The sequence below is a fragment of the Pangasianodon hypophthalmus genome, chromosome 12 (genome assembly GCF_027358585.1).
Source record: "Pangasianodon hypophthalmus isolate fPanHyp1 chromosome 12, fPanHyp1.pri, whole genome shotgun sequence".
In the NCBI taxonomy this organism is placed as follows: Eukaryota; Metazoa; Chordata; class Actinopteri; order Siluriformes; family Pangasiidae; genus Pangasianodon; species Pangasianodon hypophthalmus.
Genome location: NC_069721.1, coordinates 25049377 through 25066085, shown reverse-complemented (window position 1 = coordinate 25066085; position 16709 = coordinate 25049377). Strand labels below are relative to the sequence as shown.

General features: G+C 37.3%; 1 protein-coding gene across 5 annotated transcripts; it reads left to right on the top strand.

Annotated features, from left to right (window-relative positions):
• The first annotated feature begins 3752 nt into the window (after nt 1-3752).
• Nucleotides 3753-12528, top strand: LOC117596029 (inactive histone-lysine N-methyltransferase 2E-like). 5 transcript variants are annotated; one of them, XR_008302849.1, is made up of 14 exons: nt 3753-4186; nt 5214-5349; nt 5500-5662; nt 5788-5980; nt 6119-6220; nt 6334-6405; nt 6545-6637; nt 7396-7488; nt 8185-8277; nt 8847-8918; nt 9503-9608; nt 9852-9916; nt 10633-10814; nt 10918-12528. XR_008302849.1 is itself a non-coding variant. In XM_053238405.1 (14 exons), exons 2-14 carry the CDS (start codon nt 5062-5064, stop codon nt 10723-10725), a joined length of 1293 nt encoding a protein of 430 aa, XP_053094380.1. In that variant the 5' UTR covers nt 4108-4186; nt 4999-5061; the 3' UTR covers nt 10726-12528. The 5 variants fall into 5 exon arrangements, 4 of the variants coding, with proteins under 4 accessions (XP_053094378.1, XP_053094377.1, XP_053094380.1 ...); XM_053238405.1 differs by adding an exon at nt 4999-5073 and having other exon boundaries at nt 4108-4186; nt 10633-12528; XM_053238403.1 differs by lacking the exon at nt 10633-10814.
• The last annotated feature ends 4181 nt before the right edge of the window (nt 12529-16709 follow it).

Genomic DNA, 16709 nt, shown 5'->3' with positions numbered 1-16709 from the left:
CACATCGGCCCACTGGAAGCAGAAATAAAGATTTTCGGCTGTGGCCTGACAATTGGTGCCGGACTTGGAATTTCTGTTTTTGGAAGTGAATTAAAATTAAAGTTATTGTGAAATTTAAGTTATAAAGCTTAAACTTTATTAACCTTACAAGGAAATGCATGTTGTTAGTTACTTCCCACATTGTGCTTCAAATCCTCTGTGACCTTGACCAGAATAAAAATAGAGTTACCGAAGATGAATGAATAAATAATTGAGTTTTTTTACTTGTTAAATTGTATCTTAATAATTTGACAGTTTTTTAATCACTCATGTTTAATTGTGGCTCTGAAGTTCTTCATACAACTGTCCTGCACTTCTATCTTGTCATTTAACAGATTTAACAGATCTTTGCTTGGAGCACATTCTGGCTGATCAGTTTAGATAAAATTGTCTGCCAGCAAAAAAAATGTTAACGTGATGTTAATCATGAAAAAAAAAAAAAATTGACTTGCCACAAAGATAGTATGTGTGCGGTAATAGGGCTTTAATGATATAAATTCTTTTTCAAATGGTATACATTTTTAAAAAATTATTTAGCATTAAATTTTCCTGTTAAATAAATTTCGCAATTATGAAATGTATCAGTTTATCACTTTGAAAAGCTCATGCATTCAGCTCATCTATTCTTACCGAACTGACATAGTCATTAGTAGCAATGTGCTAGTTTTATATTTGCACTATGAGTGAGTTTAAATAAAGGAACATGTGAGAACCTAGAAATGCTAAGTTTAATAATAATGTTTTCTGATAGGTAGTTGTAAACCAAATGGAACCACTAGCTCAGTTAATGGACTGAATGAGGATTCACTGATGCAGTAGTACACTGATTGGACTCAGGACTATTTTAATGGTAAATGGAGAAAAGGAAAATGTGTGTTTTGAAAGCAATAGAGATCATAACTAGCCTATGCATTTTGTTTTATTTTTGATATTATGAATTTTTGTATTGATAAAATAACATTGGAATAAGGTAAACAAAATACAGAAAGAGGTAACAAAAGAAAAAAAGAGAGACAGACATATTTTGCATATTGGCATATGAAGGATTTTGCTGAGCGAAGCTGCTCTGAACGGAAGCACCTGTCGCCCAACTCCTTCTTTCTCCTGTTTTTACAGGAAATCTTATCTGTTTATGGTCTGAAACCTGTTACAGTGACATACTGTTACACCGTAATCTGAATTTCTCTTTTTGGAAGTGAAGTTAAACTAAAATTTTTTGAATGGATTCAAAAAGAACTGTTTTTTTTTTTCTTTGTAAGAGTAATACTAAGCTGTTTCCTCAAGTTATGAATTCTAACACTTACTCCAACCCTCATGATTAGTGTTTAGTGCTTATCAGTATTTAGCTTTTACACAGATAATACATTACACACAGTGATTTAGTGATCTGTATAATTAGTGCATTTGTGGAGTTTAACATGCAGCTTATTATTTTTTAAAATGTTCTTAAAACTATCAAACTATTAAAATATCATGTGTATGATAACCGTACGTGTGATAAGGCTTCATATTTATAGAGATTCATGATATGTATTGACTAACATTAAATAATGCATTTGTTAAAATGAACTACAGGCAGGGTTGCCAGATCTCAGCAAAACATCCACCCCAACCACATCTAAAAAAAAATGCACAAAAATACCTGAAACTATCCCAAAATGTTTAGACACTGGAAAAGGGAGAGGAATTTTTCTTCCTATTCTCAGTCTGTGCATGGGAAATTAGTTCACTGTGGTGCACACACATTTCTGATTTGCAGTATCTTTGATTTGCAGTTTCCAAAGGAATTCTAAACATTCCTGCATGCTCCTAAAGGAATTCCAACCAATCCCTCTCACTCCTGAAAGAATTCTGCCCAATCCCCCAATCCCATCCCAGTCCCACCCTCTCTGAAAGGAATCCATAATCCACCTGCTCCCAAAACAATTCTGACCACTATCCTTGCTCCCATAGTACGTCTGACCATTCCTGTCCCGATCCCACCCTCTCATGAAGGAATTCTGACCACTCTCCTGTCACAGAATGAATTCTGATCTCACTTCAGTAGGAATTCTGACCAATCTTGTTTGACAGTGAAGGATTTCTGAAAATTCTTGCCCTCTCCCAAAGGATTTGCAACCAATCCTGCCGCTCCCAGAGGAATTCTGACCACTCTTACATAAAAGTCATACTACCTTCACATGGGAACGATACACATGTTAAATATAAGTGTGTTTTTAATGTTGCACATGGCCCTCTAGTGACAAGGTGAGGAACTGCAGCTGCTCTTTTCTCATGTGTCCAGAGAATAATAATAATAATAAAATAATAAATATAAATAGTTCCCTGATTTACATAACAGCAAATTATTCTGTTATGTAACCAATAATTCTTCTACCAATATAAATATTCTACCAATAATTCATATTAATAAAAATAAATTAAAAACAAATAGTTTTAATAATAAGGTACACAATAAAACCATCATAAACTTGATCAATAAACAATAAAACAAATTATATTTTTAATAGAAATAATATAAGACACAAGATCCGGGATGTTTTAAAGTGTGGAAGATGAGAAATGCCATAAAATACAAAGAAAGAAAGAAGATAATACTTTAATAAAATTGGGATGATGAGTGTCACAAATACCAAACAAACAAATAAACATAAACAGACAAATAAATAAACTATAACTCATCTTGGGTATGAATGAAAGTCTGTGTGTGTGTGTGTGTGTGTGTGTTTTGTTTGTGTTTATTTGTATGATGTCATCGTGACAGACAGCTGTGGGAAGATAAAAGCCACCATATAATACAACCTGTGGTTATGCTATATGTGGAAGGGTGTGTGTGTGTGTGTGTGTGTGAGAGAGAGAGAGAGAGAGAGAGAGAGAGAGTGGTCTATGTGGTAAAAAAAAAAAACAGTATGGTAAAAACAGAATTATGTGTCTAGCTTTATTGATGTAAACAAAATGTCAAGTTATATATTTGGCATTGTTTATATATTGAACATTTTCAGTACACACTGTAGGGTATATAGTGTACAATATCATATACAACATTGTAATTTGCATTTAAGTTTTAATTATTTAATTATACATTTTTTATTATTGATGTGTTAAAGCCAGACCTAGAGCGGTTTAATTTTCTCCACATTACATTATAAACAGTTCCACCACAGCGCTGCTGAATTCTGGATTGTGATTGGTCAGAAGGTGTTGATTAATTTTCTATAACAGCAGCTCTGACAGTAGCGCAGGATTATATTAATGTGCTCATTCTAATACGTTATCGTTTCTATAGTAACAGCTCATTCACATGGACTCGTACAACGGACGCTCCACTAATAATAAACAGATTAAAAACTTGTGTTTTTTATAGTTTATGGAAGGAGTCTCCAGTGTCAGCGCTTTGTAACAGTCAGAGGTTAAGCTCTACCTTTAAGTTTTCCGACATCTTCAGGACAGAGGAGTTTGCGGTTTCTCTGTAACATGACAAGCTGCGTTTTTTTCCTATTAACTTAAGAGAAAAAAGAAATTATATCTTGTTAGTTTTCTTAGTAAAACACCAAATATTTTAAGAAATATCTCAAACTCTAAAGACATAACCCTGGTTCTAGCACAACTTTTCTTAATGCCTTATAGCTTTTTACATCAGCAGGACATGAAGATGTATCACCTCCATTTTAGTGTTCTTCCTGTTGTGAGTTGAAGTGTGTGTGTGAGTGCGTTGGTTTTTGTGGCTTATGAGGACTTTTGACCTGATTACGTACCGACACTACGGGGACATTTGGAATTATGAGGACAGGGACAGTGTCCCCATAATTCCTCTAATATATCTATATATATCTAAGTAAAAGAAGCTAAAATTCAAAGTTTCGGTCGAAGTCCACTTACACCACATACCCCTGAAACTGACTTTACACAGTGTTAACTCGGAATTTAATATAGCGCCCCCTTTAGTCTGGTCTTGGTATTGCACCAACTTACACACTCACACAAAATTTGAGCCTTCTGATTGGCTACCGCTGACTCGCCTAATTCGCGCTCTGATTGGCTGCGGCCGATGTCATTCATGTCACGTGTCTCGGTTTGTGGGCGGAGTTTCTCTATGTGCAGCGCGTCATCATGCGGAACTCATAATACGTCAATCTTTAAAAAACAGGTATGAGAATTAACTTTATACACTTTATTAAATGTACTTTATATGATTATATTGCAAAATGCACGTTTACTTTAGTTTATACATATTCAGATTAAAAAATAAAAGATTATGCTCATGAGAATGGGGTACATGTTTAGTCTAATGAGTATATCTTAAAAATCCTGCTAGTTACCATAATAATCACAGAATTCTCTACTTTAAAAACTTGGCAAATGTATTTTTAATGAATGAGTTTAAGTGTAGGTTATGGTTTATGTGAATTTGGTTTAATTAATATAAACGGGAAATATCGGTAAATTAGCATGGTAGCGTTGCTAATGATATTTAATGCTAATGTGCGACATCGCTGATCTTTAAATCATCTCTTCCGGAACACAGTGCGGGTGTATGGTTTGTAGCTCAAATGGTTTCGAGTGGCCTGCGTTAGCTGAACACAAGCAACAACCGGTAAACAACAAACAGCATGGAGACTGGAGAAGTGTTTATTTCGGTGTTATTTTATTAATCCTGGAGCGAACTCTATTAACTGTTAGTTAGCTGCAGTTGCTTAGTTTGGCTGCACCACTTCCTGTTAGCTCGCGCCGCTGTAGTGCGTGTCGGGAGCGCGCGTCGGGGGCGCGCGATTTAACACTTTAACATTTTATCATGCTGCAGCTGCGGGTTTTACTCTCTCTGACCCCTGACAGTCTCTACACGCCTCGTAAATAAGCTAGTTCGCACCTTTAAATAACTATATATATTTATTATATATATGTTTATTATATATTTTTATATATAGTATATAAATGAGAGTGGTGTGGTTTGTTTATCAGCTGTGTGTGCTGGTGCTGCGGTGACGTCACAGCAGAGTAACTGCACATCCCTCAGCATCACTGATGGAGCCCTCGGTAGGCTCACAGGAAATTTACATTGCTTTACATTTATATAACAATAACCTATATACAGGCCAAAGTGTTTTAAGGCTTCAAACTTAAGTATAAACTAAATGAACTAAAGTACTAAGGATGAGTTGTGCGTGGACACACAGCGCCCGGTGTACAGACTGTGTGAGATGAAGCTGAGGAGGAGGAGGAGAGACAATCCCAAACAGGAGGCTGAATATTTCACATCTGCTGCCAAAGACAAGGAGGGATTTGATGTGAAATATATAAATTCATTTATAGGTAAGTCTTAATATGTCATTCTTTGTTATTTTTTTTGTTTAAAAAATTATTATTCTTATTTAGGAGCATCAGGATGTTAGAGAACACTGCAGATGTGCTGCTCGGCTTGAATAAACACTGGACTAACAGGTGTTGTGCTTTCTCATACAGGACGTGGAGTATTCAGTTGTGTTCATTTTGATAAGGGAGATTTTCTTTTGGAGTACAGAGGACAACTCATAAACAAAGCTGAATGTGAACGACGACAGAAGTTATATCACGATGCCATGAAAGCGTTCATGTATGAATTCCGTTTCAATGGAAGACTCTTATGGTATGTATAACATTGCATTGTTCTTCATATAATGTTTTCTGTAAGATCATGCTAATGCATAAAGTTTTGAAAAGGTCTTCTGTGCAGCCACAAGATGTTATGTGTTGTCTTATATCATGCTTCAGTGTCGATGCTTCCAGAGAAGATGGTTCCCTTGGGAGACTTGTCAATGATGACCACATCAGCCCAAACAGCAAAATGAAAATAATCACTGTAGAGGGAAAGCCTCATCTGTGTTTATTTGCGACTAGGAGCATCGACCCTGGAGAAGAAATCACATACGACTATGGCAATTCTGAGCTGCCTTGGAGAAATAAGGTATTGAAGATTGAACTATTCAGTGTTATTGGGCCACGCTTAAACATGCCGGTGCAAACATAACTTACAAATCATTACATGCTACAATCATCTAATTATATTCCCAATATTTTACACTGTCCTAACAAATCTTCACAGATTGTAGCTGAAGAACACCAACTGCCACCAGAGGAAAACAGCACTATGGCATTGAGTGAGGCCAGGAGGGTGAAAGACAATCAGTCTCTGTCACAGCACCAGGTATCCTGTAGTCAGTGAAAGAATTGGAAGATGGCTAACATGGTCTGCTGAAACCAAGCAGTGCTCCAGTTTTAATACATGCCTTTCATCTTGCTCTTTAACCTGTTCTGTAGGCTGTTTCTGAGGCAGACCCCTTTACCCCTGTGACCGAAGATACCCAGGCAGCCATCAACCAAACAGAACAGGTCATTTACAGAAATATATAATGAATTAAAACCTGTTGATTTTACATATACAATTCTATACCCAATTTACAAGCTTGAATAATAAGTATTGAAAATTTGGTTTTATTAATAATAAATGTTTTATGATGTCTGTTTTTAGAATATAGCTGGAGCCGTCACTGAGGTTACATCAGAGCTGACGTCTGTGATGGACAAGTTGGAGACTGATGTTCCGGGTGGAGAGACAGAAAAGGTAAACTATAGAAATCATGTTTTGATTAATGATCCCCCTATCAGCTTGTGTGTGGCACAGCACTGGTTTAGCAGTACACTGGGTATTAAAGGGACCTTGTAGACATGTGATAGTAAATGCACATCAGCAGCTGTGTGTAAAGCATCTGACAGAAACCTGGTCTCGAGGGACTTCACTTTGTGAAGCTATATCATGTACACCACATACATTATCTTAAATTGGCATTTAATAGATGTATAGTTACTGACTAGAGTTCATTCCTTTTACTATGTGCAGTGTGTTATATTCTCATCCCTCAGTAGTAGGGGACCATTATAGGAGCAGCACTGAGTATATATGTGGTCTACCGTGAGTACAGCAGTGACACACACGTTACAGTGTGTGGGGTGCAGTTATGAGTTAATCAGCTACAGCACTGTTTTTACGGGCATCATTGTCACTGATGGATGTTCATTATATGGGTATAAATAGTATACCATATATACAGTGCACTTCCCTAATATACTGTATATACAGTGCACATATGAACACTTCCCAGAGCCCTGACCTAAACCCTATAGAGCATTTGAGAGATGCAATGATGGAAGACAGCTGATGCGCTACTGTGGATGAACTGAAAATTTGTTGATTGAAACTCGTTGGAAACTTCCAGCACAACTGTTACAGAAAATCGCTGATTCCAAATTCTTCTTGGGAATACTGTGTGTGTGTGTAACAATTGTGAAATGAGAAAAATGTTTTGTGATGTCTGTTTTTAGAATATAGCTGGAGCCGTCACTGAGGTTACATCAGAGCTGACGTCTGTGATGGACAAGTTGGAGACTGATGTTCCAGGAGGAGAGACAGAAAAGGTAAATTGTAGAAATCATCATCTGATTAATTATCTCCCTAATTGTTCTGTGCAGTTTGCGGAGTTTGAGGGAGTTTTTAATCACAGTACACTGTCTGTTTAAAGTCACTGGGACTGGTGCACTGTAATAGTGAAGTGTGTCTGTGAGCTGCTCCTCGCACTGGAAACATTTCTTGAGCACAGAGATAGAAGTGTCTGCAGTTGTAGGCACTATATTAAGAATGTAGTTAGTGTGTGTATGTGATGTGTATGGCTGAGACCTGTTTTATGAGAACACTGTGTCTAATGAGAACCTTTAGGAACTATGCTATAAGGATCCTCTACCAGAGGAATATTAGTGTGTGTCAGTGTGTTTGACTAGTACATGGTATATGAGGACAGTATTGATTTATATGATGACTCTGTGTTCATCAGCTTGTGTGTGGCACAGCACTGGTTTATCAGTACACTGGGTATTAATGGGACCTTGTAGACATGTGATAGTAAATGCACATCAGCAGCTGTGTGTAAAGCGTCTGACAGAAACCTGGTCTCGAGGGACTTCACTTTGTGAAGCTATATCATGAACACCATATACATTATTAGGTATTTATCTGCCTCTTCAGAGTCACTGGGAGTGGTGCACTGTAAATGTGTATTGATCTGACTTGGGTGCTGGTTTATCATCATAGAAATCTCTTGTTATTTTTGTTTTTAGAATACAGCTGGAACCATTACTGAGGTTACAACAGTGCTGACGACTATAAAGGACAAGATGGAGCCTGAGGTTCCAAGAAAGGAGACAGAAAAGGTAATTTTGAGATCATCTTCTGATTAATTATGTCCAAAAGGATAGCCATTGCCTGCTAATGTCACTAAACTGGTTAGAAAGACACTATAGCTGCCCTGCCTGTCTGATGTTTGGAATGAGAATGGAGTTTTTTTGATGTCTTCAATTTTTTTTGGATACACTTCCTGTATATCAAATAGTCATAAAGTCGAGTGCGAGAGTAAAGTGTGCCTGATACATGCATGCAGAGAGCTGTTGGAGGTCAGACATGTCAGAAAATGTAACTGGACATAGTATAGTGTGAGTGTCAAGGAACTGATGCATAGCACATTTGTTGTAGACTACTGTTGCCTATTTAATGGTGTAGTTTGCATGGAAAACACCATTAGTTAAAGCTAATGCATGTTTGAACCAAAATAGGTTTAAAAATTGTATTGCCCTTTTGGATCTTGAATGTGACACTAACTTTTGTACCCACCACCCACTCGGTGTAACATTTTAATTCATGAAAATGGTGTTTGGTGTTTGCCAGAAAATACTCCTAGCCTGGTTAATCTGTAACCTTAACATTTTGTTGTCTAATATTTCAGATTACCATTGTGAAGGAGCAATCTGGGCCTGAGGAAAAAGATACAATAGCACCAAGTGAGAAAACAGAAAAAGTAAGTTTGCTGGATAGACATTATTTCTGGCTTATGATATTTCTATGGAATACATCATCAATAATTTCCTTCATTATTTGTATAATTTATTTCATGTTGCATAATTTCAAATATCTACTGTATGTGTAATGACCAAAGCCATTCATACACTATGTCGAATATCACATTAGTGAGCAACATGTTCTGCTATCAAAACCTATATTTATCAGTTATTTTGATCATTTTTGATTTGTTTTAAAAACATACATTTTGCTTTTTTTGTCACCATTGCCTCATACTTAAACACATCCAGAATTAAAATGAAGACGTGTGAAAGAGAATGCTGATGCAGTATCTAGAATATCCAGATACTTGTTAGTATTTTGTCACCTCAGCTTTTGTTATATAAAGTCAAGAGTAAAACCTCTAACAGGCATGCTCTTTTTGTCTGTATTTGTATTTGAGTTGTGAAAATGCCCAAAGTGCACATCATCTAACATCAAATAAATGGATTTTGCTTTCCATGTTATTCCTCCACTAGAGTTACTTTTAGACAAATATTTTTGGTTGTGATGTCAAATGAGTTTTATTAATTCTATTCACAGAATTGTAAACATGAAATGGTCTTCACAACTGTTTCGAGCATGAACAAATGTGCAGCATGTGTTGGACCTGTAGCATCACTCAAATGGATTGGTCTGAGATGCAAAGGTCAGTAATGTACTTTACAGTATTTAAGATGGCAGTTAATTTATAACTGGTATGGTTTGTCCAATTGGCCCATTGTTTCCAGACAGTGGTCCTGGTCTCATAAATTCATAAGGTTTGAAAATTATTAATAAAATTCTAAGCTTCATCTTTTTATATTGAGTTAAGGCAACAGTTGTGGTGTTTTTAGTTTTATTTGTATTGAAATCTTACATTCTTACTTATTTACTTCTCTCTCTTTTGCAGTCTGCAATTGTTTTTGGCACAAGTCCTGCTTTGTAAAACTTATTAAGAATGAGTCACTATCATGGGTGAGTGCATTTATAATTCATTATATAAATTTTAGTCATTTGCAAGTGCAATTTCTAGTGATCGTTTGTTTTCTGGTACTAGAGAGTAAGTACTGGTGAGGATGAATCACTAGATGAAGAATATGTGCCACAGTCAGAGTCAGACAGTGAATCTGAGAGTTCAGTAGAGTTACAAGGAGAATGCCCCTTGAATATGGAGAAACGAAAGGCTATTTATTCCCAGATTGCCAAGTTGAATCCTGAAGGTGCAAGCAAGGGAAACGTGTGTGTTAAGGCCAGAGAAGAAGTTGGTTTACTTTATGAGGAGCAGTTGACTGATGTAGATTATGACAGTGAAGCGAGCTATACACAAACCTCAGATAATCTTTCAAGCAAAGTTCAGGGTAAGCAAGTGTCTGAGACCTACAGAACGTCAAAAGTTGCAGTTTTAGGCAGTGCATCAGACAGTTTAATGCTGCCAACAACAGTCACTGGAACATCTGCAAGCCAGCAACTGTTGGAAGTAAGAGAGGGAGCTGGTGGAAGTGATTTACATGGAGATGTTGAGGAATCATTAATGGCAGAGGGCAAAGCTAAAGTGGATGAAGCTGAGGAGTGTCTTCAGTCATCTGTAATTTCTTGTACTGAAAATAAGAAAAACTACTGATGGATTAGAAATTACAAAAGTCATTGCGTACTACAGAGGCAACGTCATCTTCTTTCATTGCACTTAAAAGCTTCCAAACCCCAGGAGATATCTGGTGTGGGAATGTAGACTCTGCCATGGCTGCCAAACCCAAAACCCTGACCCTACCGTGGTGTTCATTTAGTTCTCCTGGCTAAACTGATGGAAGTGAATCTGAGAATGGCACTGAAAGTGAGAATATGAATGTGTCTATGAGTGCACCAGTGCAGATTGGTAGGTTTTTCTAACATATTGATGTGTTACATGCCCAATTGTTTTGGTCATGATCAGTCCACACTGTTTGTGTGCTGAATAATGTGGTAATCTCTTCTTACAGGGATGCAGAAGGATCACCCACCAAAAGAAGCCAAAGCTGGATGTTCTGGTTGTATTTTCCAAGTTATATATGTGGTTTTGACTTTTATTTTAGTCATATAACTCATAATTATCATTTTTGTTTTACCTATTTTTAATTTGAAACAAAAGTATATGTCATCATATCTCCCAGTCTTTATGGTTGTATGATGTGCATATTTATATACTTGTTTGTTTAGTCTCAAACACAGATGCTTTGCCCATGTCCCATAGAGCACCTGCTGTTTTATGTGCAATAAGCTGGCTATAAGGTTCACAATTTTAAACATCACAATCTAATTGATTCTTTTGATACGTGTTGTATACACCAATCAGACATAACAACCAGTGAAAGGTGAAGTGAATAACATTGATTATTTCTCTACGATGGCATTTGTTGAGGGTTGGGATATATTGGTATAACAGTCAGTTCTCTGTGTTGATGTGTTAGAAGCAGGAAAAATGGGCAAGGGATGCTACATAAAGGTTCCTCTGAAAGTAACGGAACAGCAAGCTCAATTAGTCTGTTTTTGCTATACACTGAAGACGTTTGGGTTTGAGGTCAAAAGATGAATATGAGATGATGGTTTAGAATTTCAGCTTTCATTTCCTGATTTTTATATCTGTGTTACACAGATTAAAACATGGCACCTTTTGGTATAGGCACAAATTCTCTTAAAGTAAATTAAACAGCACTTAATATTTGGTTCATATCCCTTACTTGCAATAACTGTATCAAGCCAGCATACATACATCCCATATACATCGCTCAAAACAAGAGTAGCTGTTCATAGCTACTAATTCTTTAAACTATCAATTTAACAGGATACACCTGGGCAACAAGAAACACCAGTCACATGTTCCAACATACTTCATCACTTGAAAATAAAATGTTTAAAAAATCTATATGTAAATATCAGGAAAAAAAGCTAAAATTCTGAGCTATCGTTTTATATTCGTCATTTGATCTTAAACCCAGATGTCTAGGTATAGGAAAAACAATATAATTGAACTTGCTTTTCAGAGGGGACTGTATTTAACAGAGTTAAAAATTATGTTAACAGTTAACAGTTATGTTTTTTAAGTGCTCAGTTGTAGTATCCCTAACCTGAGTTGCTTAATGTTCTGTAATTGTTGTATAGAAGGACTTGTTCTGTTAAGTCACAGGTGACCCGGTAAATCACCATGTGGTCATGTTTGTGTTTGTGTTAAGTCGAGTACCAATAAAACATGCCTGTCCTTCTAATACAGTGTAAAGTCTTTTTTTGTGTATTGTTAAACTGATGTCCCGATAAAGCGGTGTGACCTTATAAGTACCAATTCTGTCGGAGGCGGGAGCTTCTCAGACGGTCCTTATATGCAACCATAATGTCAGGTCTTGTGTTTAAGAGTTTAATTTTGCGTAGAAGAAATCTGAAGTGAAATTTGTCTTGCTAAAAAAAAACCAAATTTTTTGATGTTTACGGCATTGCTGTAGCACAAAGGGAAAGGTGGGTCCCCTTAAACCACGTTTCAACTGGTTTGGCCGGCAAAGTCCTCGTAAGACTTAAAAACCAGTATGTGTGTGTGTGTGTGTGTGTGTGTGTGTGTGTTTGTGTGTAGGAAATGAAACACTGCACTAGTGTGAATATAACAAGAGTGTTTACATTGTAATGATGTCTCTAACAGAAAGCTCTTGTGTTTCACTTCAGCTTCATTAAAATACACAACAGCTGTCTTTGACAACACACACACACACACACACACACACACACACTGTTCCAAACAGCTGAGCTCCTGTTTAAGAGCTGTTTGTGAGATTCTTCTACAAGTCAGTGTTTGAATCACTTAATCTTTCAGTCATGATCAAGAGTCGTTTACTCATGACCAAGATTCACTCAGCGGTTCAGTGTTTGAATCAGAGAATCTTTTCAGTTATAACTGAGATTCATTCAGTGCATCAGAGTTTGAATCAATGAATCAGTGAATCTTTTTGTTCATAACAGAGATTCATCAGAGTTTGAATCAGTGAATCTTTTCAGTCATGATCAAGATTAGTTCAGCAGGTTTGTATTTGAATCAGTGAATCATTTCAGTTATAACTGAGATTCATTCAGTAGCTCAGTGTTTGAATCAGTGAATCTTTCTGGCCATGACAGAGACTCATTCAGCAGCTCAGTGTTTGAATCAGTGAATCTTTTTGGCCATGTCAGAGATTCACTCAGCAGCTCAGTGTTTGAATCAGTGAATCTTTCTGGCCATGTCAGAGATTCATTCAGCAGCTCAGTGTTTGAATCAGTGAATCTTTCTGGCCATGACAGAGATTCATTCAGCAGCTCAGTGTTTGAATCAGTGAATCTTTTCAGCCATGTCAGAGATTCACTCAGCAGCTCAGTGTTTGAATCAGTGAATCTTTTCAGCCATGACAGAGATTCATTCAGCAGCTCAGTGTTTGAATCAGTGAATCTTTTTGGTCATGACAGAGATTCATTCAGCAGCTCAGTGTTTGAATCAGTGAATCTCTTTGGCCATGACAGAGATTCATTCAGCAGCTCAGTGTTTGAATCAGTGAATCTTTTTGGTCATACCATAGACTCATTCAGCAGCTCAGTGTTTGAATCAGTGAATCTTTTTGGTCATGACAGAGATTCATTCAGCAGCTCAGTGTTTGAATCAGTGAATCTTTCTGGCCATGACAGAGATTCATTCAGCAGCTCAGTGTTTGAATCAGTGAATCTTTAGTGGGTTTGGATTTGAATCAGTGAATCTTTCAGTCTTTCGTGTTTCGTGCTCTCAGTGAATCAGAGCTGGAGAGTTCCAGCATTTCAGTGTATACAGTAGACGTGTGTGTTGGGTCTGATGTGAAAATAATTCCTTTAAAAACACAAGCGTACTTTTACTGGCTACTCTTACATTATTCAAGCTGTTTGTTGTTTGTGTTTTAGACAGCACAGAAAAAATCATTTAACCATGCCAGCCCAGAGTGCTCAGTGTTAATGCGTTAATGCCCGTCTCTGAATGATGCACTGTTCCTGTGGTGTAACCTGGCTGTGAGACTGCAGGCTCTGTGCACTGTTTTATTTTTCATACAGAAGAACTTACATCATTATCGTTCCAGAAGCCACTGGCTGGTCCAGCAGTAGTTACTGAATAACATGCTTTAAGGTGAATAACTGTCTAACAGGCAGAGAGTCTTAAAATGTTAAACAAGTCAAACTGCTCACATCTGCACCCTGCAATACCACCTGTGTCCACCAGAGATCACCTGAGCTCTACATCTGTTGTCATGAATAGTGATTATTATTAGCACCTATTCCTCTTATCCCAGGCTCAAGCTAATGTAGTGGAGATGCCATGAGAGTCTGTTCTCTTCACATTTTACAGCAATTTACAGCACAATATCGTCATTATAGACTAATTTAAATATCTCACACGCCCTGTGTTTCGCTCTCGTACTTATTTTGGATGAATCTAATAACATTTCTCAGAGGAAACAATCCCAGAATTCTGTTCACTAAAGTTCACCAGAGAGTTATAAATGTAAAGTTGTCCTTTCAGGTTAAAATGTCACAGGGCAAAGTAAATATTATTTTAAAATTATTATGATATTATAACCTGTAATAATCAGTGATGCTGCATTAAGTGGGAGCTGGGAACTTTTCATCCTCCAAGTAGGTATTTTTAAAATTATTTTTTAATTCGTCCAAGCAGAAGATCCTGAAGAGCTCTGAATTCTCAGAGTTGGAATTGTGAAGTAAAAAACAAGAAACAGTAGCATGTTTAAGTCTTTAAAATTGTAACGTTATTGTCACCACTCTAGAGTGGATTATTTTCCAATACCAACAAATCACAAAGTGTTTAACAGCAACTTATCAATGATAACATTCTTCTCTCTCTTGAAGTAAATAAGATAAAAAAAAGTGCATCTTGTTGTCTTTTGTTACTAAGAAACCACAAAGAAGCGTAAACTCCTCTGTCCTGAAGATGTCAGAAATCTTAGTTACAGCTTTACCTCTGACTGTTACAAAGTGCTGACACTGGAGACTCCTTCCATAAATCTAAAATAAACATCTCCTTATCCTGGAGAAACTTCGTCGTACCAACAATTTTTAAAAATCCGTTTACACGTCCCTGTGAATGAGCTGTTACTGTAGAAATGATAACGTATTAGAACAAGCACATTACTGTTGGAGCTGCTGTTATGGAAAATTAATCAACACCTTCTGACCAATCACAATCCAGAATTCAATCCGAGCACATTAAAGTTTCCTGGTCGGAAAATATTTCACTGAAAGTTTTGACAGGAACGGGACAGGAGCGTCTCTGTGCTCATCAAATAAAAGCAAACACACCACTGAACACACCTCGCCTGAACACACTGCGGCCTGAACACACTGCGTCCTGAACAAACTACATCCTGAACACACCTCGTCCTGAACAAACCGCGTCCTGAACACACCTCGTCCTGAACAAACCGCGTCCTGAACACACCTCGTCCTGAACAAACCGCGTCCTGAACACACCACATCCTGAACAAACTGTGTCCTGAACAAACTACATCCTGAACACACCTCATCCTGAACAAACTACATCCTGAACACACCTCGTCCTGAAAAAACTACATCCTGAACACACCACGTCCTGAAAAAACTACATCCTGAACACACCACATCCTGAACAAACTACATCCTGAACACACCTCGCCTGAACACACTGCGTCCTGAACACACCTCGTCCTGAACACACCTCGTCCTGAACAAACCGCGTCCTGAACAAACCGCGTCCTGAACACACCTTGTCCTGAACAAACTACATCCTGAACACACCACATCCTGAACAAACTGTGTCCTAAACACACCACATCCTGAACAAACCGTGTCCTGAACAAACTACATCCTGAACACACCTCGTCCTGAACAAACTACATCCTGAACACACCACATCCTGAAGAAATCGCGTCCTGAACACACCATGTCTCTTTGCACAAGTACTGTACCTCACTGTGGCTCAGGTCCTAAACACAGATTTAACAGTCGAGTTATTTTTAAAACTCTGACTCCTGACTTCATGTTCAAATTCCTGCCGCGTCTCACAGGAGGAGAAACTGAGATTCGTGTCTACAGCGAAAGCTTGACTATGAAAACAATAATGGACGTCTGTAAATTTCTGCATTAAATCAGATCCAGTTCTTCACTGATGTCACATAGACCTGCTAAGGTGATTGCAGATGTTATACAATTATTAGTAAGTAAATAAATTGTTAGTCAATTATTATTGTTAAATATAAATAATTAATAAATTAATGAGTTTTTGTTTGTTTTTGTTTAAAGTCATTTTTGTGTACTATTATTAAGACGAAATGTTTTGTCAGCACAAAAGTTCGATGTTTTTTGCATGCTGAGATGCTTTTCTGCTCACCGTGATTGTAAAGAGTGATTATTTGAGTTACTATATCCTTCCTGGAATCTCGAACCAGTCTGGTCATTTTCCTCTGATCTCTCTTACCAACATGGCGTTTCCACCCACAGAACTGTCGCTCACTCAGTGTTGTTTTTTTTGGTTTTCACACCATTCTGTGTAAACTCTAGAGACTGTTGTGTGTGAAAATCCATGCAGGAGATCAGCAGTTTCTGAAAAACTCAAATCAACCCATCAACCATGTAACGGTTAAAGTCACAGAGATCACATTTTTTCTTTATTCTGACGTTTGATGTGAACATTAACTGAAGCTCTTGATCTGCATCTGCAGGACTTTATGCACTGTGCTGCTGCCACATGATTGGCTGATTGGATAAC

Coding starts and splice junctions, on each gene's coding strand:
- LOC117596029 (XM_053238402.1), top strand. CDS start 4,088: ATGTCATTCATGTCACGTGTCTCGGTTTGTGGGCGGAGTTTCTCTATG. Junction 6,406..6,544: donor CCATCAACCAAACAGAACAG/GTCATTTACAGA, acceptor GTCTGTTTTTAG/AATATAGCTGGAGCCGTCAC. Junction 9,609..9,851: donor GATTGGTCTGAGATGCAAAG/GTCAGTAATGTA, acceptor TCTCTTTTGCAG/TCTGCAATTGTTTTTGGCAC.